General features: G+C 41.8%; 1 protein-coding gene across 1 annotated transcript in view; it reads right to left on the bottom strand.

The window, feature by feature from the left end:
* The window catches only part of adipor1a (adiponectin receptor 1a), a 29,977-nt gene continuing 8,121 nt past the window's right edge, over positions 1–21,856 (bottom strand). The window contains exons 2-8 of the mRNA XM_034166847.1: positions 16,072–16,282; positions 15,887–15,997; positions 4,652–4,823; positions 4,293–4,479; positions 3,491–3,678; positions 1,756–1,949; positions 1–1,604 (exon numbers count right to left, since the gene is read on the bottom strand). Of these exons, the coding sequence (XP_034022738.1) occupies positions 1,476–1,604; positions 1,756–1,949; positions 3,491–3,678; positions 4,293–4,479; positions 4,652–4,823; positions 15,887–15,997; positions 16,072–16,215 (1,125 nt within the window). The 5' untranslated portion in view covers positions 16,216–16,282 and the 3' untranslated portion in view covers positions 1–1,475. The remainder of the gene's footprint in view (positions 1,605–1,755; positions 1,950–3,490; positions 3,679–4,292; positions 4,480–4,651; positions 4,824–15,886; positions 15,998–16,071; positions 16,283–21,856) is intronic.

The raw sequence follows: 21,856 nt of genomic DNA, 5'->3' as shown, positions 1-21,856 counted from the left end.
TTTCAGTGAAACATATGCTTTATCACTTTCGACACAGGACATTACACAAATTCAAGAGTACACACTGTTTTAGTCTTTGTAATAAAGCTCAAATAACTTTATCTAGAAAAGGAGTCTTAAACAGCAGTTGATACAAATCTATCAATGAAGTTCTAAGTTTAATAATGATTTGATTGTGTATGGCAGGAAAAAAGTGAACATCTGGAAATCCTTGAAGCTCCATTGACTTAAGATAGGCCATTTTATTTAAAAAACATTTCCATTGGCCTAAGGCACAGGAATACTAAATGTTTATAGCAAACATAGCATTTAAAACCCCATATGGAGATTTAAATGTTTAAATTTAATAATATACACTAAGGTGCATTTAACATTTACACCTCTCATTGCATCTGAAATCTAGCATGAAAAGAAAGAGGTTCACAAAACACAAGATTATCTCCAGATCTGTACACTGTTTGTTTGTTTAGCCCACTCCTATTCCAGGAATAACTCACGGTATTGTTGTACTGAACATTGACAGCACAATTATTTAAATTTCAACATATTTAAAAGCATGTCTTCTAAGATGATGTGAAACAAAATATTTTTGTTGCACAGCTACTATAATGTTTTAATTTTTTGTGCTATTAAAAAAAAAAAAAAAAAAAAAAAAAAAAATCACTGAACCAAAACAGATGGGGCACGGTGGGGAGGGAATTAAATAAATTTAAATAAATAAAAATCCAGACATACCAATGGGTCATAGTTATAATTGTAATGAAAAGGTTACTTTTAAACCTGTTGAGGTGTTTTACCTTCATCACTTAGTTCTTTGAGATTTTACAAGATTGGTTGGGCTTTTGCTCTGTTGCAGTTGCAGGTTAAAATGGCCCTCTGGCTTTTGAGAGAAAGCAACAAAATCATTGTCAGCACATTTAAAAACAACAATAACAAAAACAACAAAAAGTCTGTTAACATAAATACACACTTTGTGATTATTGTTTTCTCCTGAAAGAAAAGGGTGTATGTAGTCCCTAATCCTCCTAGATGGTCCTGGTTTTACACAATAGTCCTGGAAGTCAGTATATTTATCTGCCAACCGACAAACAAAAAAGTGAACAAGAAAAAAAAATTACAGTAGGTACACTCTGCTCCACCACAAATAATACTTTATGTACCCTTTGTGCAATGGTAACAAACGATGGAGAACTTACATCTTGGAAGGGATCATTGGTTATAGAAGCACACAATGTTTTTTTAGTGACTTCAAGCTTTATAATTTCAAGAAGTAGTGCCTGTTGTAGATTCCCTCGATACTTCATTGGCCAATTAATGCTACTTTATTGGAGCCAAAACACAGAACATCAAAAACCCAAAGATGATTTGATTAAATCAGTACAGAGGGAGCAATAAGTGACCATGATGAATTCCAGCAGCATTTTAAGTGCGTGTGTATTTGTAGGGTTATAAAGAAAAGCAAGTCAGTTTGCCTCTCAGAGAAGAGAGTCATCTGTGCATCCCCCCTCTAGGCCGTAACGGAACTCCTGCAGGTTGGAAACCCCGTAGAAATGGATGAACGCTGCTGCTACCACCAGAACATGAAAAATCTGATGAGAATGGAACTAGAAAGCAGGACAGAGATGCATTTATATAAGCCACAGTCAATATGTTCACAGGTACTCATGAAGGAAATACAAATTGTAGAATGTTTAGTACAGCTCACGCCCCAACTTTACAGGATGTATTTTCTAGCATATTGCATTAAATACGCACCCAGATGTCACACTTGCCAGGGAAGTAGCGTTCAGGGATCCTGGCTGCATACAGACCAGCACCAGTGATATACATGGCACCCATCAGGTAGAACCAACCCATCTGGCCTACTGTGGTGGCCTTAACAAAACCCTCCTCAATAGTGAAGTGCATGGTGGGGACAATGCCACTTAGTCCTAAGCCCATGAACACACCTAAGAGAAACATGGTATTAGGTTACTTGGTGTAGTTTAGAACCAGCCTGAGCTTGCATAAAAATCTTTATCATAACAGAAAAAATATTATGTGGCGATCAGTTTTCAGATGTGCAACAGCCTGCAAGAAAAATCAGCACCAAGTCCCTTTATCTGCTACTATGTTTTGCACATGGGGTCGCCACAACAAACCCGAGGTGGATCCGCATGTTGAATTGGCACAAATTTTATGCAGATGACCTTCCAGACGCAACTCTACATAAAAAAAATGTGGCAGAGGTGGGGTTTGAAACGGGAGCTTTCCGCACTCAAATCAAGCGCACTAACCACTTGGCCACCACCCCTCAACAAAAATCAGCAACACTGCTCACAAAATATAAAATTTAAAATTCCATTATCATGCAAAATGAAGTGCAAAATTTTCTATGCAGTGATTTGGTTGTGATAAAATATGTTTTAGCAGTTTAATTAAGAATATCTTCAGCACAAAATGTGACACTTCAAATTACAATCACTACTCCAAAGTAGGGATGCACCGATCCACAATTTTTCACTTCCGATCCCAATACCTGAATTTGGATATCTGCCAATACCAATACTTGTCCGAGCCAATACCAGAGCTCTATTTGCTTTAATGTTATTATTATCATTATTGTTGATTTTATGTGAGGATTTTCTTAAAAAGGAGACCTGAAAGTTGAGCTACAATTTGCCAGAAGGTGCATCTAAGATGAAAGCCTAGATTTGATGTTTTGGTGAAAGAATTATGTACTTTTATTTTTTAAAGACTTTTATAGCCTTATTTTTATAGACAAAGAGAAAAGACAGCACTCTGTCTCTCTTTCTCTCTGTCTCTCGCTCACTTTCTCTCTTCCTCCGTCTCTCTTTCTTCTTCTCTCGCTGTTTGTGCTGCACAAACTTCTCACTTTTGGGAAAAGCAAAGCTTTTCAACTGTAAAAAAAAATGTATCATCACCGACACTCAAGCGCAGGGTTTTAATGGAGACCTTGTCCCTTTCAGTGGACAGAATCTCTGTCTGCTGTCATCCTCGGCTGCACACTGAGCTGGTGTTTTACAGCCTCAGGACAGTGAAGCAGCTAACTTTTTAGCACACACTTTCAGCGACAATTCAGTTAATTTTTCAGAAAATCCGTGCTCGACGAACAGACAATTTGAACGTGAGAGCCGCAACTAACCACAGCTAGTACATTGCGGAAGAGAGCGCTCTCAAACAGCCCGGCTTCAAAAACCTCCCCCTCCCCTCCTCCTGCTCGGCAGTAAACAAGCAGAGAGCAACAAACAGCAGTTGCGAGGATTCACAGTGGCTCTTCTCCAGTACTGGAAAATGTCACAGGTTGGATCTGTATTTTCCTATATGTGCACGCGCTTTGGAGTAGGGATGGGACCAATCCTATCTCGGATCGGTATCGGGTTAAGATACTTACGTAATTCACATATCGGAAAATACCGATCTCTCACACACACACAAAGTTATATAAAATACTGTATCAAAGTGAATATTACGTTAAACTGTGAAGCACCTGCTCTTGTGGGCCTGTGACGAGGTGTAGAGAATCGGTCCCACTGGGCCACTATGATGGCAGCAATGCCAAGAACACATACAATGGTGAGGTAGATAAGTCGAGGCTGAGGGGAACAATAGAATGAGTAGTACAGCCAGGGCACGAAGGAGCCCATGATCAGTAGAGCGATACCCGAGTAGTCGAGCCTGAGCAGAGAGGAAGACACAATTATAAACCATTTGTGTGTATATGTACACACATATTTACTGACCAGTTTAGATTTTATACCTAGTGCCCACACAGCACATGCACTATATGACAGACAGGGTAACCCGTGTATTTTAATGCAGTGGCACTGCTGTTGTAACACAAACAACAACAAAAAACATTCAACCTAGAATGGCAAGCAGAGTGTCAATTACTGTCAGGTTGCATATAGGAGCATGCCTTGGTGCTGCATGCACCATACTACAAAACTCCCCAAGGTTTGAGTTGGAGACCAGGCAGATGTTGTCCATCCCCAGGCCAAGGTTTTACATCCTCAGTTATACATGAAAATTAAAGAAATAAAATAAAAACCTAGTAATAAAGTGCAGTGACATGGTGGGCAATTCTACGGTAATGGAATTACAATCTGAGCTAATCTGTCATGGTTAGATGCCATATGTCCAGATTTTGCTGCTGTTATAATTCCGTTGCCATAGAATTGCTCTGGTTTAAAATGGCAACAGACATGGCAATCTACAAATAGTTCTCTGGAAGGGAATTTTTTTATATATATTTTTTTGTTTCATCTTAAAGTTGGTCAGTGAAGCCTTACTTGGAGAAGGTGCGAGACACTTTCTCAGAGTGGCAGTAAACGGTATGAAAAAGCCATGAGAAGCTGAGACAGAGCACAGCTCCAAGGAAGAACATCCCAAACACAACTTTTTCTTGCAGAGGAGCCATAAAATACATGTTGGGCCGCAGCATGGTTAGTGTGCCGAGACAAAGGAATAAGATCAGCCCTGAAAGAGATAAAACAGCTTCAACACATTGCTTGACTTGTTTCTGATATCCATCTCACAGTTCAGAAAAGAATTGCTGTCAAGAACATTAAAACAACATATAAAACTGAAAGGACAAGGTGTAAAAACAGAAATTACAGCTAAAAAGGCTCACAAGTCATTTCATTCTCACCTAAAAGATGAGTCCAAATGTTTCCTGTTTCAGTGTGAATTCTAAAGATGCTTCCAAAACAAGCCCGGAAGGACGGCATAGGAGGCCGATGTCCATGTAAGAGGTAATCATTGTCCTTTAGCCATTCTGGCAGAACATGAAAGGGGATGACCCTCCAACGGCCCTCCCAAACCTAAAAACAAGAGTAGTGTTTAATCATATCAGCCTGAGTTCACCATCAACTGTGTAGCTCTCAAGATGACACACCATCAAGAGTATCTTTCAATTTAACTTTTTTGTCCACCACAGAGGACCTAATGAATGGGCTGGGTCACAGGATACAGTATCTACGATAATAGTAACTGTTGGCTTAATTTATTTCGAACATTAAAAAAAATACAACGTATATGTAACAAAAGCAACATACAAAATAATAAATAACAGACTGTCAATGAGTAACATAACATTTCATGTCACTCCAAACATCAAGATGGAATGCTCCTACTTCATTCTATATTATGACACCTAAATAGATCACTGCCATTTGACTGGTGGATTGTATGTCACAACATTCATTATTTGCCCCATTGTATGAGTGATGTCACAAGCATGCATTTTTCTCCCATGCATTTTGCTATATTTCATGGCTCCATTGACCTTTCGTAAAAATGTTTCCATAATACGAGGAAGCTAAATCCAGCAGTCGCAGTGTTCTGTTTCCCCACACACCCCTGTACACACCTACACATAGACCACATACTGTATACTGTAGTCAGTTAAGCTCCTTGCCCCTCTACACACACACACACACACACACACACGTGTCATTTTCCTACAGTCACGCATCCTCCCCCCCCACCCCGCAGAGGCTCTCGGTGCTGCACTTCACGATACTTTTTGCCAACGTCGGACACTTAATTTATTGTGTCGTTACATTACATACATACATCCCCTGTATATATTTATTTATTTGACTGATTGCAGAGAACTTCCCAAAGGAATTTTGTTATGTGTAGGCATAATGACAATAAAGAACTCCATCTATCTACCTATGGGTAGTACAGAGTAGACAGCATTCGAAAGGCATTTGCAAGGGAATTTGCAAAATTTTGTGAAACGTGTGCAGAGGTTTGCAGTCTCCTTGCATGAGCTACAGAGTGTTGCTCTCTTGGTGGGTTATCTTTGAACTGTTCAAAGATTTTGCAGTGACAAATTTTCGAGGAGGGCTTCCAGAGAATCCCGGAGCCCAAGGAGAGGAGGATCTTATCAGTGGATGATCATATACAGGTCATTCCTGGGAGGAGGACAGTGAATCCAGCAGGGACAATAATACTGACAGCAGCACGGTGGCTTAGTGGTTAGCACTGTTGGTCATGGGATCGATTCCCAACTGTGGCCTTTCTGTGTGGAGTTTGCATGTTCTTCCCGTGTTTGCATGGGTTTCCTCCGGGTGCTCCTGCTTCCTCCAACATCTAAAGACATAAAGATGAAGTGAACTGGAAACTTAAAAAAAAATTGTCCAGGTCTCCCTTGTAAAAGAGATCTCAATCTCAATGGGACTGACCTGGTTAAATAAAGGTTAAATTACAATTAAATTTGACAAGATGCAGCAACCTGTCACGCTCCTGGACATCAATCTGCAAGATTGTGAGTGTGACGTCCACACTTTTCCTCCTTTTTTTTTTCCTCCGTGGAGCCACACTAGACTTTTTTTAGTGATCATTTTATAATTCATGTTATTTTATTGTTATTTATAGTGCTTTGCCTTCAGTGGCCACAGTCTGAGGTATTTCCACAGCCTCTGAAAAGAGGCTGTGGAAATACATTTCAGCCCCCTGACTAGCACTCAACATCCATGAGAGTGCCACTGCCATTCACAAGCAAATCCTTGCACCTGTGAAGGCTGCATGGATGGTGCTCGATATTCGCAAGCTGCGCGGCATTCAAGCGCCACTCACACTATGCATATGGACTACTCGTGATTTTTGGCCCCATTTTCACCACCAGGCTGTGCCACATTCAGGCAACAAGCAGTAACGTCGTTAGTATCAATTCGGTGAGATTCACCTGTTTTGTTGTGATTTTTTTTTTGCCTCCATGTGCTCTCCAAAAGTGATGCCCAAAGAGAGACTACCCAAAGCTGCTCAGCAGTGTTCGCTGAGGTCAGGGATGTGTCTGGGAGCTACCTACCGGCTGGAGCACCCTTCTCAGTCCCAGTGCCCTCTGATTCATACTCCTCGTTAAATGGTATGCTCCATATTTCAAATTATACAAATATTTTTATCACTGCACTCAAACAATTATTTGTACACTAACTCATCAAAAATCAATCAGCAACATTAACCTGATTTCATATTCATCCTCACAATACGGCAGCGCAGTCTCGTTTGAACCCTGCGTTATATCAGGGGATTTGACCACTTATGGGGACAGCCGCTGCCGTTGAGCAATAAATACACACAGAGTATAACTTCATATGGAAAAATGGTGTACCATTTTGTTTTTGGCTGCAATCACTGAAGCAGTCGCGAAAAGTGTTTTTTTTTTCCGGTTCCTGGTGGAGAAGGAAAAACAAGGCAAATGGGAGATGTCATGTTTGCTTGTAATTTGCCCCAAAACTCAGAGAAAGCGCCGTGTTTATGTCCCCGGAAGTAGAGAAATTACATCATATGCATCATATTTTACCCATTTAGTGCCCGCCCTCAAACAAGACTGCGCTGCCCAATTACACCACTTTGTCCATCCTTTTCATACCTTAAAAATGCAATTATAAAAATCCTACTACTAACGTTAAGACTGAAAATAATTAACCATGTTACTATTATTATTACATTCCCATTTCCTCATTTCTATTTCTCACAACAGCAATTTCTTTCTATATTCCCTAATAATTGCACACACACACACACAAAAAAAATCACATACTTTTAAGATTAGTTAAAACATGGTATGGTTTCAAACATAACACCCTTCTTAAGTTCTAACCTCCATCTCTCTCCAAAAATCATGTATTTTTATGCTGGTCAGAAGTAAATCATTTATTGGTTTATTGGTAAATAATGTGTAGCTTTGGAAGTCCCCAAATTGCTGTTTCAGTGCACATGATTTTAAGAACAGACTTAATGTGTTCTTGATGTTGCAATGGTTGCAGGCTGCATTTGCAGGTGTTACCCCAACCCTCTACACAATAATTCAAATATGGCAATAAGAACAAACATGATCCAAAATGTATCTAGTTTTGCCCAGAACTGTAACACACCTGACCAAATTTGCTCATAAATATCCTATATGAGGTTTCAAAAACTTTGGACAACTTGAAAAATACTGCAGATGTGGTGAGGGAGACAGCTAGGAAGGTACAGAGTGTGACATATGGACAGCGGAAGGAAGACAAAGAGACTTGGTGGTGGAACAAAGATGTCCAGGAAAGCATAATGAGAAAGAGGTTGGTGATAAAGAATTGAGATAGATGAAGAAAGTAGACAGGAGTACAAGGAGATGTGTTGTAAGACGAAAAGAGAAGTGGCAAAAGCTGCAGAAAAGGCATATTGTGAGCTGTACAAGAAGCTGAATAGTAAGGAAGGAGAAAAGGACTTGCACCAATTGGCCAGACAAAGGGACAGAGATGGAAATGATGTGCAACAGGTTAGCAGGGCTTGAAATAGTATGTGCATGTGCTAGTTGGTGCACGTATTATTCGAGCGGTGCAAGTAATTTTATACTGCACTTGCACTGGTGCAAGTAACTTTATCCAAGTTTCATCAACTATAAGCACCAGTAGAATGGAAAAAAAAATGGAAAAAAAAAAAACACACAAAAAAACAATTTCCAGTGTGTTGTCTTTGTCTTCCCTGCGTTTTATGACTCACACACGGAGCGAGTTGCTGTGATGATTCGTTCGCGTGCATGAAAAAAAAAAAAAAAAAAAAAAAAAAAAAAACTGCCGCTGCTCTTCCCTCAAACTCTGTCATAACCACACCGGACCCGCTTCGAGTTGCTTCCTGTGGTGTCATGATGACACAGGAATATCTGCGTCAGGTGCGCGCAGCAGGGGGCAGAGAGGAGGTGAGAACGCAGCCTGCAGGTTCCCTGCACAGAGAAATCAGAGTGCACAGTTTGGCTGCAGACAGACTGTGCACTCTGACTTCTCTTCTCTTATATTTGTTGTGCTGAGCTGCAGGTCTGTGCTCAGAGTTCTGTTATAGTTTATCTTTCCTCCTTTGACTGCGAGATGCGCATGTGCGAACAAACCGTCTGTGAGTAAACGTGGAGATGTCTGGAGTTATAGTTGATGTGGACATGTCCTGTCTCTGGCAATCAGTCTGTGAGGAGGACTTATGTCCTTTTTTTAACACTGATGAGAGAGTGAGGGGAGAACAAGGAACTAACTGCCTGCAGCCAGACAGTTTTTTTTCTTTCTTTTAATTGTTCATATGTGCGCGTGTGAACAAATCGTCCGTGAGTGGACTGGAGAGGTCCGGACTTTATACTGCATGTGGACATGTCCTGTCTCTGGCAATCAGTCTGTGAGCAGGACATTTATGGATTTTATTTAAACACTTTTGTGAGAGAAGAAGAGCGAGGAGCAACAGCTGCAATCAGCATTTTTTTTTTCTGTGCTCTTTTTTGCGCGTGTAGTTTTTACTGCATTGTATACACGGTATAAAAACAATCCTGCGTGATTTATACTTCAGGAACAATGGAACATGGCAGGAATCATAAACTGCAGTCGGGTAACATTGTCTTGTGAGTGTGTGGCTTCCAGTCATGCTGAGTACCATCCTGTTGCTTTGACTTGCATTGAAACCAGTTAATTTCTGTGTCGAACACAGGACGCAGACGATTTGCTTCGTCCTTTGCATCCCTCGTGCTGTTGTGGCGGCGAGCTGCTTGTCTTGGCACTGAGTTGCTTCCATGCGGCGTCATCATGACGACACACTACACAACTGGAAGCAGCCCTGGTGTGAAAGAGGCTTTACGGGCCCAGAGAGGAAGAGTCTGACACATCAGAGGAGGAGTTTTAAAGTTGATATAAGACTGACTTTTGGTTGTGCAAGTAACTTTTTTGGTGCACGCAATTTTTTTTGTTACTAGAGCCAGTGCAAGTAGGTTAAAAAATGTATTTCGACCCCGGGTTAGTGTGGTAAAAGATGCAGATGGCAATGTAGGAATATTTTGAAGAGTTGATGAATGAAGAAAATAAGAGAAAGAAAAGGCTTGATGATCTGGAGAAAGGAAATCAGGAAGTGAAAGAGATTAGTAAGGATGAAGTGAGGGAAGCTATGGAGAGGACGAAGAGTGGAAAGGCAGTTGGTCCAGATGACGTTCCAGTGGGGGCATAGAAATGTCTAAAAGAGATGGCAGTGGAGTTTCTAACCAGACTGTTTAATAAAATCTTGGAAAGTGAGAGGATGCCTGAGGAGAGGAGATGAAGTGTGCTGGTTCATATTTTTCAGAACAAGGGTGATATGCAGAAGTGGAGTACTACAGAGTCATAATGTTGATCAGCCACAGCATTAAGTTATGGGAACGAGTAGGAGAAGCTAGGGTGAGAAAACAGGTGAAGATCTGTGAGCAGCAATATGGTGTCATTCCAAGAAAGAGCACTACAGATGCAATGTTTGCTCTGGGAATACTGGTGGAGAAGTATAGAGAAGGCCAGAAGGAGTTACATTGTGTGTTTGTGGATTTAGAGAAAGCTTATGACAGGGTGTCAAGAGAAGAGATGTGGTATTGTATGAGGAAGTCTGGAGTGGCAGAGAAGTATGTGAGGGTAGTGTAGGACATGCACAAGGATAGTGTGACAGCAGTGAGATGTGAAGTAGGAATGGCAGACTCATTCAAGGTCGAAGTGGGATTACACCAAGGATCAGCTCCTTTCTTGTTTGCAATAGTGATGGAGAGATTGACAGATGAGCTCAGACAGGAGTCTCCATGGACTATCATGCTTGGAGATGAAATTGTGATCTGCAATGAGAGTAAAGAGCAGGTTGAGTCGAGCCTGGAAAGGTGGAGCTATGCTCTGGAGAGAAGGGGAATAAAAGTCAGTAGGAGGCAGACTGAGTACATGTGTGTGAATGACAGGGAGCCCACTGGAACAGTGCGGTCACAAGGAGAAGTGGTGAAAGTAGATGATTTTAAATACTTGGGGACAATGGTCCAAAGTAATGGCGAATGTGGTAGAGAGGTGAAGAAGAGAGTGCAGGCAGGGTGGAGTGGGTGGAGAAACGTGGCAGGAGTGATTTGTGATAGAAGAATATCTGCAAGAGTGAAGGGAAAAGTTTAAAAGACAGTACGCCAGCTATGTTGTACGGCTTAGGCCGGGTTCACACGGCAGGATAATTAGGCCGATATTGGACCCGATCTTCCCCTTCCGACAATCTTAAGGACGCCGACAATCGTGATGATGCTAAAGATAATCTTGTCAGATATTCCTGCCGTGTGTGGTGTGTTAAGAGCGCTCTGATCTGCTTGGAAGGGCGTCAGGAGCGCTCCGATCGCAAACCGGGGATATTCAACATGTTTGATTTTTTTGGCCCGATATCGCTGTGTGTGTTGTGTCCTCCGACCAAAACAAGCACGCAGCCTGCTGAATGTGATATTCAGCCAAACAGAAAGCGAGGTGACGGACGCACGGAGCGGAAAATAAAATCAAACAGCTGTTCTGACTTACCAGAAAGTCCGATGGTCGCGCTGTCTCCACTCCTTTAAAGAATACCTTTTCTTTTTGTATCTTTTTTTCCCTCTGTTTTGAATAGTCCACAAAGTATTTCCGTTTGTTTACTCTGAGGTCATGTTTAATCTCGAGAGATTTTGCGAGATTTCCTGTCTGAGCTGTGAATGTTCGTGCGTGAAATCTGTTCGTGTGTGGTGGTGTTGTCCTTACCGTGTGGCTGAACACCACACACTGTACGACCAAACCTGTTAGAGCTATGATTTTTTATCTTCACGTGTGTGGTCTCTCAGGTTTTGGAAACCTAAAGATAATTTTAAAATCCTGTCGTGTGAACCAGGCTTTAGAGACAGTGGCACTAACAAAAAGACAGGAGGCAGAGCTGAAGATGTTGTGATTCTCTTTGGGAGTGACAAGAATGGACTGGAATGAAATTTTACGTAGAACAGAAAATATTTGCATCATCCACAAGTAACACAAAATTCAAAGTTTTTGATACTTTACATATTCAGGATGAGTTGTGGAGGTCAAGTATTATCGGACTGTTTAGCTTTTTAACCAGTTCAACACAACCCCTGTGATACAGTACTTTTTCATTTTATTGATTAATGGGTCATGATTGATGCATCAAATTCTTTTTGTAAATCTAGAAATACTCCCACAGCATATTTTTAGGATTTATGTCCGTGGATATTTCTTATATTAAACCCAGACACCAGAGATGTTTACCTGATCTTTCTGCAGTGATGCTGGCTGTCGAACAACAATTTGGGTTTCTCAATGGAATCATTTAACTGCCCAAAGTTCTACTGGAATATAGAGAACTTGGGAAATTATTTGTAAAGACCTATAATTTGTGAAGTAATTTTTGTACTCAGATTTACATAGTTGATATTTATGAGTTTACTATAATATGATTTCTTCAGTAAAGTCATATCAATTTCATTACCGTCAACATACATTTTATTTTTACACTTGCTGACACTAATGATTTCTTCCTTCTATTGCTCTTAAGCCCTGGTCCCACCGAATAATAAACGATGAATAATAAGCCACGTAGCATGTTTTTTCCCAGTCCAGTTATTCAACAACCATGGGAGAATAGTGGCTCTTAAAGGCAGAATATTCAGCTAACGAGACTCATCTTTGAGCGTGGTGCTAATTTCAAGAAGTTCAAAATTTAGCAACAATAGCGTGGGGCAGTTTGTGTATGAGGTACTATGAGGACAAACAAGGATGTTACAGGCATGTTTGTGGTGAGGATGAGGCTGTCAGAAGCCCATTATCCGAGTACCTGGCAGCTACAAGGACTGGACAGGCTATTTTGGCTCTGCACTCTTGCACACTTCGTCATGACAATCCCATCAGCTTTGGGCGCCGGACGCTGTATATAAAAATCATTATTTTGTAGCAGATTAATCATTTTCTGTCAGAGTTTGGATGTTGAAAACACCTTTAATTGCTTCTGGAATCACAGAGGACCATTACAGCTGGAGCTTATATTTTTTTTCCCCTCTCTCTCGTGTGCTGCATGAGATGGAGAACATTTTTGGAACACCCTAAAAGTTAATTTGTAACGATTATATTGTAATAGCTTGGTAAAACAGGTGCATGCTCATTCCTTCTTCATAAGCAGCTGTAAAAGTATGTTTATGATACATTTAACATCTTGTTATAATGGCTGAGCTCTGCTATGTGCACGCTGACAATGACTCACACAAGACGAGCATTTACGCAGAGCGTGAGCGCGCAAAAGAGTGATTTTGCAGACAATAACGGATGAACACAAAGTGAAAAGTTGGATCACTGGTGTCAAAATGAAGACGAGCATTTACGCAGAGCACGAGAGCAATTTTGCAGACAGTAACAGATGAACACAAAGGGAAAAGTTGGATCACTGGTGTCAAAATGACTGTAAGCTGCAGAAGAAATAAAGCTAACAAGAAGAGGTGACTGTCCAGGATCTTGTGGTTCGGTTCCAGCTGAACTGGTTATGGATGGGTTTTGTGTTGTTTTTTTTTTGGGGGGGGGGGGGGGGGGGGGGATCCACACAGGTGCACATGTATATAATTAAAGCAGCCATCTCATTGTGGTGTCTTTTTTTTTGGTCAGAGAAACCTTTCCACAGTAGTTCTTTTTCCTCCATTTTTTTCAACCTTGCACTGGGTGCACATGCAAAACTGCTGCATTTAATGACTCTGGAACACAGTTGAACTGCAGCCTGACACACGCATGCACACACCAGCCGGACTGTGCAGGAGCATCTTTATTTTGGACTGTGTTTAAAAAATGTCACATCTTGTGACATCACAACGGATGCTGTGAATTGAAAACCCACACTTTAAAGGGAGCAAGTATGGGAGGGGTGGAGGTTTGGACCAAATCCATGCCTCATCGTGCACCAATGTCACGTTACATGGATCATATGTGGCTTGACGTGGATCATATGCAGCGACACGAGCCATTCGAGGTTGGATGGGGCTCAAATGACAGGTCGGTCGTGGCTCATTAGAGGCTGATACCTGGCACATGCAAGGTACAGAGAGGCACATAGAGGCTTCTTCATAGCAGATATGTGATTGACACACACCAATTAGCTAAACTGCAGGATTGTCTTACAGACATAAAGACATGGATGACCTCTAATTTCCTGCTTTTAAACTCAGATAAAACTGAAGTTATTGTACTTGGCCCCACAAATCTTAGAAACATGGTGTCTAACCAGATCCTTACTCTGGATGGCATTACCCTGACCTCTAGGAATACTGTGAGAAATCTTGGAGTCATTTTTGATCAGGATATGTCATTCAAAGCGCATATTAATCAATCAATCAATTTTTTATATAGCGCCAAATCACAACAAACAGTTGCCCCAAGGCGCTTTATATTGTAAGGCAAGGCCATACAATAATTATGTAAAACGACCCCCTGTGAGCAAGCACTTGGCTACAGTGGGAAGGAAAAACTCCCTTTTAACAGGAAGAAACCTCCAGCAGAACCAGGCTCAGGGAGGGGCAGTCTTCTGCTGGGACTGGTTGGGGCTGAGGGAGAGAACCAGGAAAAAGACATGCTGTGGAGGGGAGCAGAGATCGATCACTAATGATTAAATGCAGAGTGGTGCATACAGAGCAAAAAGAGAAAGAGACAGTGCATCATGGGAACCCCCCAGCAGTCTACGTCTATAGCAGCATAACTAAGGGATGGTTCAGGGTCACCTGATCCAGCCCTAACTATAAGCTTTAGCAAAAAGGAAAGTTTTAAGCCTAATCTTAAAAGTAGAGAGGGTGTCTGTCTCCCTGATCTGAATTGGGAACTGGTTCCACAGGAGAGGAGAATGAAAACTGAAGCTAATATTAAACAAATATGTAGGACTGCTTTTTTGCATTTACGCAATATCTCTAAAATCAGAAAGGTCTTGTCTCAGAGTGATGCTGAAAAACTAATTCATGCATTTATTTCCTCTAGGCTGGACTATTGTAATTCATTATTATCAGGTTGTCCTAAAAGTTCCCTAAAAAGCCTTCAGTTAATTCAAAATGCTGCAGCTAGAGTACTAACGGGGACTAGAAGGAGAGAGCATATCTCACCCATATTGGCCTCTCTTCATTGGCTTCCTGTTAATTCTAGAATAGAATTTAAAATTCTTCTCCTTACTTATAAGGTTTTGAATAATCAGGTCCCATCTTATCTTAGGGACCTCGTAGTACCATATCACCCCAATAGAGCGCTTCGCTCTCAGACTGCAGGCTTACTTGTAGTTCCTAGGGTTTGTAAGAGTAGAATGGGAGGCAGAGCCTTCAGCTTTCAGGCTCCTCTCCTGTGGAACCAGCTCCCAATTCAGATCAGGGAGACAGACACCCTCTCTACTTTTAAGATTAGGCTTAAAACTTTCCTTTTTGCTAAAGCTTATAGTTAGGGCTGGATCAGGTGACCCTGAACCATCCCTTAGTTATGCTGCTATAGACAGACTGCTGGGGGGTTCCCATGATGCACTGTTTCTTTCTCTTTTTGCTCTGTATGCACCACTCTGCATTTAATCATTAGTGATCGATCTCTGCTCCCCTCCACAGCATGTCTTTTTCCTGGTTGTCTCCCTCAGCCCCAACCAGTCCCAGCAGAAGACTGCCCCTCCCTGAGCCTGGTTCTGCTGGAGGTTTCTTCCTGTTAAAAGGGAGTTTTTCCTTCCCACTGTAGCCAAGTGCTTGCTCACAGGGGGTCGTTTTGACCGTTGGGGTTTTACATAATTATTGTATGGCCTTGCCTTACAATATAAAGCGCCTTGGGGCAACTGTTTGTTGTGATTTGGCGCTATATAAAAAAAATTGATTGATTGATTGATTATTATTCAAATAATCACTGAAATTTCTGACAAATCCATACGTGGCTCATTATTCATGGCTTTATTAGTTGGTGAGACCAAGGCTTAAAAATTAGAGCTTGAAATTTTTATCTTCATGATCCTTAACATTATTACAACATAAAAAAACCAAACCCCCCCCCCCCCAAAAAAAAACCCTTGCTGAGCTGGACACTAAATAGTTAATGCAACATGTTTGGTGCTTATTAAATGAAGACAGTTTTACTTTGTGTACAAACTCCTCCATCTTCTCCATGGCATGGTGAGCTTGGAGGGGTAAAGTGACGACCTCTTCCACTTCATCATCGTCATCATCTTCTCCAAGCATGCCAGCCCCCTTTAAATGGATCACAAGAGAATAATGACACTGGGAAAAGGCATTACTCAGGGAATTTTGTTAACTAGGCCTACCTCTGGATGTACGCCTGCTGAAGCTGTATGTTGCCCTCCCTCCTCCAGCAGAGGTCCTAGCTCCATCAGCTCAACATCTGGGACATGGCAGTCCTCAGAGATCCGGCAGTCTGCATCACTTGCAGACCCGTTTCGGCCTGACATAGGGAGAATGCCTGATGTCCAACTCACTCTCTGTATGCCACTTCTGAACGTATACTTCAATTTCCTCCTGAAAAAGCAAGTGTCAACAGCAAAGTCTGTAGAATTACTACAGTAATCAATTATCTCACATTTCTTATTAAATATTTAGCTTGTGATATAAAATAGCGTGTAAGCTGTTATCTGCAACATTTATGTATGGTTCCAAAAGAAGGAGCAACCCTGCTCCTGAAGCGCACCTGTCCTGCATATGTTCCATGCTCACCTGCTCTACTAACTAACACCTGATTAATTAATGCTGGTGTTTGCAGCTCTTGACTAGCTGAGCACGACTTAATGAGATTCAGGAAAAAAAAAAAAAAAACTGCAGCAGGAAGTTGACTTATGTCTATGACTTTTTCTTCTTTTTCTGAGACTGTCACACTGCAATAATTAAGAAATGACATCTGATAAACATTCAAGTAAAAAAAAAAAATAACAGTTTGGCAATATATACTGCCTTTAGCAAATAAAACAACAATTTTAACTTAATACAATAACCAGAGCTAAAGAAAACATTAAACAGGTTTGACCTGAAGCAATTAGTAACTAGAGTCACTCAACAGAAAATTATGCTAACTACTTTCATAATCAAATAACCACACCAGCATGTATCAACTGTTCCAGCAGAGTGACACAGTTATATGGCTTCATGATGAAGTGGTATAGAGGATGATTTTCTTTAAAAGAAGACCTGAAAGTTCAGGTAAAATTTGCCAAGTAGGTACATCTGAGATGCAAGCATAAATTTAATGTTTTGGTGAAAGAAAACCCTCCTCTATACCACTTCATCATGAAGCTGTATAATTGGGGATACAAAATGAAAAACATGCACTATGCACAATTTCTCCAATCACAGTCACAGAAGCCTACGGTGGCTTTCCTCACTTTTCTCCTCCTTGCAGTCACTCAGTTTTTGAGAACCATCTACTCCACACAGATTTACCATAGTGTGGCATACTGTTTGTTTTTTTGATAACTGATGTAAATAAAGTCCAAGACATATTCAGTGACTTGGAAATGTTCATGTATTCATCCCCTGACTTGTCTAAAGAACAAAACTGATTATTTACAGGGATTGTATCAAAGTGTTTCATTACTTATGCAACCCATCAGGACAGTTTTTGACAGATAGAGAGTTACACTCCAATATTAAAGACATTTGAGTGAATTAGGTACACATCTTTTGTGGCATCACAGATAGTGATTTCCTCTTTCAAACAAAAAAATATTATTCACATAACACTGATGCTTGAGTTTGAAATGCACCATTTCCGGAGAGGACATTTTTGACTGTCACTTTAGTTTTGTATGCCTGTTTCAAGTTGTTTCCCCACTGGGCAATGATCCTGGGAGTGAAGGCCCCCTGACACAAGCATGGCTGACACATGCACTTACACGCCCGTCGTGATGATCTCACACGCTGTGATCCCAGCTGGACGCCATGCTTTGTTCCACTGCCTGCCACGTGCTCTGTGCTGGATGATGTGTATATAAAATAATTACTTTGTAGCAGATTTTAGTCATTTCTCTGCAAACTGGCCTCTGAAAATGATTCTAATCTCTTCCTGAATCACAGAGGAGCGCTGTAGCCAGAGCCGTGCGCGCACACCTAACTAGCTGGAGAAAGCATTTGGAGCCATCTAAAAAAGTAATTATTTGTCATGTTAACACTGTCATGGTAAACCAGTTACGTGTTCTTTCCTTCTTGTGTGCAGCTGTTAAAGTATGTTGATAACAGATTTAACATCTTGTTATAATCCTTCAGACGAGCTGCGCTCTGATGCGATCTGCTGACGTCACCACTTGCTCTATTCACTTCTTCACTCGACTTGAGGAGCTGCATGTTGTGTTGGTGATTAGATCGCGCCACACAGAACGACATTTATGCGTGAAGGATTTTTTGAACATTAGATTGTTAAGGCCCCCGACACGAGCATGACTTTGATTCAAGCACTTGCACAACCTGTGTCGTGCGGGAGAATAAACTCATCTTTAACAGGTGCAGACTGAACATGAGAGGGGCGCCGGTGCGTGCAACTGCTCAAAGAGAATTGTGAAATGTTAAAAAAAAATCCTTTATGCAGTAGGTTTTGATGGGGAAATTAGTCCATTTAGTGGTTACCTACGAAATAAATAGTTCTGGCAGCCCATCAAAATTAGACATGGAAATGACAGATGGTTTGGTAAAAACTGGTGTAATTAGAGTTCTGCTGGTAAACAAATAGGGATATCAAACCAAATGACCATTGCTGCTGATAGACCAGTAGTAGTTAGCCATGTTTGGCAAGCTAAACTTCGTTGGTCATTTCCACCTTGACATAAAACCAAACTTTAGTTTTAAAAACCACTTATGCACCCTAATTAATTGTTAAAAAAAGCCCAGTTGTAGAGATCCATCCATCCATTTTCTTCCGCTTCATCCGAGGTTGGGTCGCAGGGGGCAGCAGCTCAAGCAAAGCCGCCCAGACCTCCCGATCCACACACACCTCTCCCAGCCACCTCAGCTGGGTCCTTTCGACGTGAAGGAGCAGCGGCTCGACTCCGAGCTCCTCCTGAGTGACTGAGCTAAGGGAGCGCCCAGCCACCCTGCGGAGGAAACTCATCTCGGCCGCTTGTACTCGCGAGCTTGTTCTTTCAGTCATGAGCCAAATCTCATGACCATAGGTGAGGGTCAGAACGTAGATCGATCGGTAAATCGAGAGCTTTGCCCCCTGCTCAGCTCTCTCTTCATCACGATGGTCCTATACAGTGACCGCATCACTGCAGATGCTGCACCAATCTGTCTGTTGATCTCACGCTCCATCCGTCCTCCTCTCGTGAACAAGACCCTGAGATACTTAAACTCGGCCACTTGAGGCAAGGACACTCCACCGACCTGAAGAGGGCAAAGCACCTTTTTCTGGTCGAGAACCATGGCCACAGATTTGGAGGCGCCGATTTTCATTCCGGACACTTCACACTCTGCTGCAAACCGCTCCAGTGCACGCTGAAGGTCCTGATTTGACGAAGCCAACAGAACCACATCGTCCGCAAACAGCAGAGACGAGATTCTGTGGTTCCCAAACCGGACCCCCTCTACACCCTGACTGCACCTAGAAATTCTGTCCATAAAGGTAATGAACAGAACCGGTGACAAAGGGCAGCCCTGGCGGAGGTTGACATGCACTGGAAACAGGCTTGACTTACTACCGGCAATGCGAACCAAGCTCCTGCTGTGGTCGTACAGGGACCGGATAGCCCTTAACAAAGGACCCTGGACCCCGTACTCCCGGAACACCCCCCACAGGGCGCCTTGAGGGACACGGTCATACGCCTTCTCCAGATCCACAAAACACATGTGGACTGGTTGGGCGAACTCCCATGAACCCTCGAGCAGCCGATGGAGGGTGTAGAGCTGGTCCAGTGTGCCGCGACCAGAACAAAAACCACACTGCTCCTCGACTATCGGTCAAATTCTCCTCTCCAGTACTCTGGAACAGACCTTACTGGGGAGCATTCTGACCACCTCGGTGACTTCGGCCTGGGTGATTGATGAGTCCGCCTCTGAGTCCCCAGTCTCTGCTTCCTCTTCAAAATACGTGACAATGGGATTGATGGGATTTGAGTTAAGGAAGATCATTTCAGAAATTGAAATGGTATATTCTAGTGACTAGGAGTATTCTAGTGATTGTGAATGCTTTGAAATTCTGCATAATGGGCTTCTTCTTCCTGTGCAAGTGTCTTATTTTTTTGTAATTCAAGTTTTTATTTATTTTTTCATTTTTAACATTTAAACATAACAGACAGCAACCCAAATTATACATTTCCTACTGGGCCCAAGGGAATTAAAGAAAAGTAAAATAAAAAGCAATAATAATAGTAAATAAAATTTTAAAAAACTATATAAAATAAAATTTATGCCATAAGTGTACAATACTCATACAAAGTCCCCCCAGTAGTACCCAGAAAGAGGTACTGCAGGCAAAATTGACACAACCTTGAACAATACGTGTCCCCTTCATAAAATAAACAAACTGCAAAAATATAAATATATATTGTCATTTAACCTTGCCAATAACTTCTCATATGAAACTACCTTCATTGTGATATCCATCCATCTATCAGAAGTTGGAGGAGAGGGATCCTTCCACACCGTTAAAATTACCCATGCTGCTGTCATGACTCCTGTCTTCAAGACCACATATTCATATTTTGTAATTCCTGGAATTAATGACGGATCTCCTAATAAACATAATCTTGGTGACCTGGGTATTGTTTTGCCAAGCCACCTTTCCAAACATTCTAAAACCTTTTCCCAAAAGGGGTAAACTTTTCCACATTCCCAAATCATATACAAGAAGGTTCCAGGGGTGCAAGTGTCTTATTGACCGACTTGATTTCATGGACATGTTTAATGATTAATTTATTTAATGATAAAATATAAAAGGAAACAGCTTTTCCAAATAATAAAATAGTTGGTCTTTAAAAAGCCTTTGTTTTATTTAGAAGTGTAGCAGCAGGTGTGAATTTTCAGTGCAACGTATCTCCTTTGCATACAGTTGATCAGGTTGTTGATTGTGGCCTGTGGAATGTTGGTCCACTCCTTTTCAATGGCTGTGCGAAGTTGCTGTATATTGGCAGGAACTGGAACACACTGTCATATATGCCGATCCAGAGCATCCCAAACATGCTCACTAGGTGACATATCCGGTGACTATGCTGGCCATGCAAAAACTGGTATGTTTTAGCTCCCAGGAATTGTGTACAGATCTTCGCAACATGGGCCACTCAATCCACAACACTGACATCAGCAAACTGCTCTCACACACACACACACACACACACACACACACACACACACACACACACACACACACACACACACACACACACACACACACACACACACACACACACACACACACACACACACACACACACACACACACTTGCCATCTGCCCCGAAACGTGAAAACTGGGATTCATCTGTGAAGAGAACACCTCTCCACAGTGCCAGACGCCACTGAATGTGAGCATTTGCCCACTCAAGTCGGTTACGATGACAAACTGCAGTCAGGTGAAGAACCGGATGAGGATGACGAGCATGCACATGAGCTTTCCTGAGAGATTTTCTGACAGTTTGTGCTGAATTCCTTTGGTTCTGCAAAACCATTGTTAGAGTAGCTGTCCGGGTGGCTGGTCTCAAATGATCTTGGAGGTACACATGCTGGATGTATAGGTCCTGGAGTGGTGTGGTTATACGAGGTCTGTTAGAAAACTATCCGACCTTTTTATTTTTTGCAAAAACCATATGGATTTGAATCACGTGAGATTGCATCAGCCAAGCTTGAACCTTCGTGCGCATGCTAGAGTTTTTTTCACGACTGTCGGTTGCGTCATTCGCCTGTGAGCAGGCTTTGTGTGAGCACTGGTCCACCCCCCTCGTCAGATTTTTATTGCGAGTAAAATGTCTGAAAGATTTGGAGCTTTGCTGCATCAAATTTTTCCAGAAACTGTGAGAGACCACCAGGTGGACACCATTCAGAAAATTCAGATGGCTTTCAGAGACGATTTTATGGGGATTAAACAGATTACGGAGTGTTACAGCCGGTTTAAAGACCGC

The sequence above is a fragment of the Thalassophryne amazonica genome, chromosome 3, assembly GCF_902500255.1.
Source record: "Thalassophryne amazonica chromosome 3, fThaAma1.1, whole genome shotgun sequence".
NCBI lineage: Eukaryota > Metazoa > Chordata > Actinopteri > Batrachoidiformes > Batrachoididae > Thalassophryne > Thalassophryne amazonica.
Note: the sequence above shows the minus strand (reverse complement) of the source record. Positions and strands in the feature narration are given on the sequence as shown.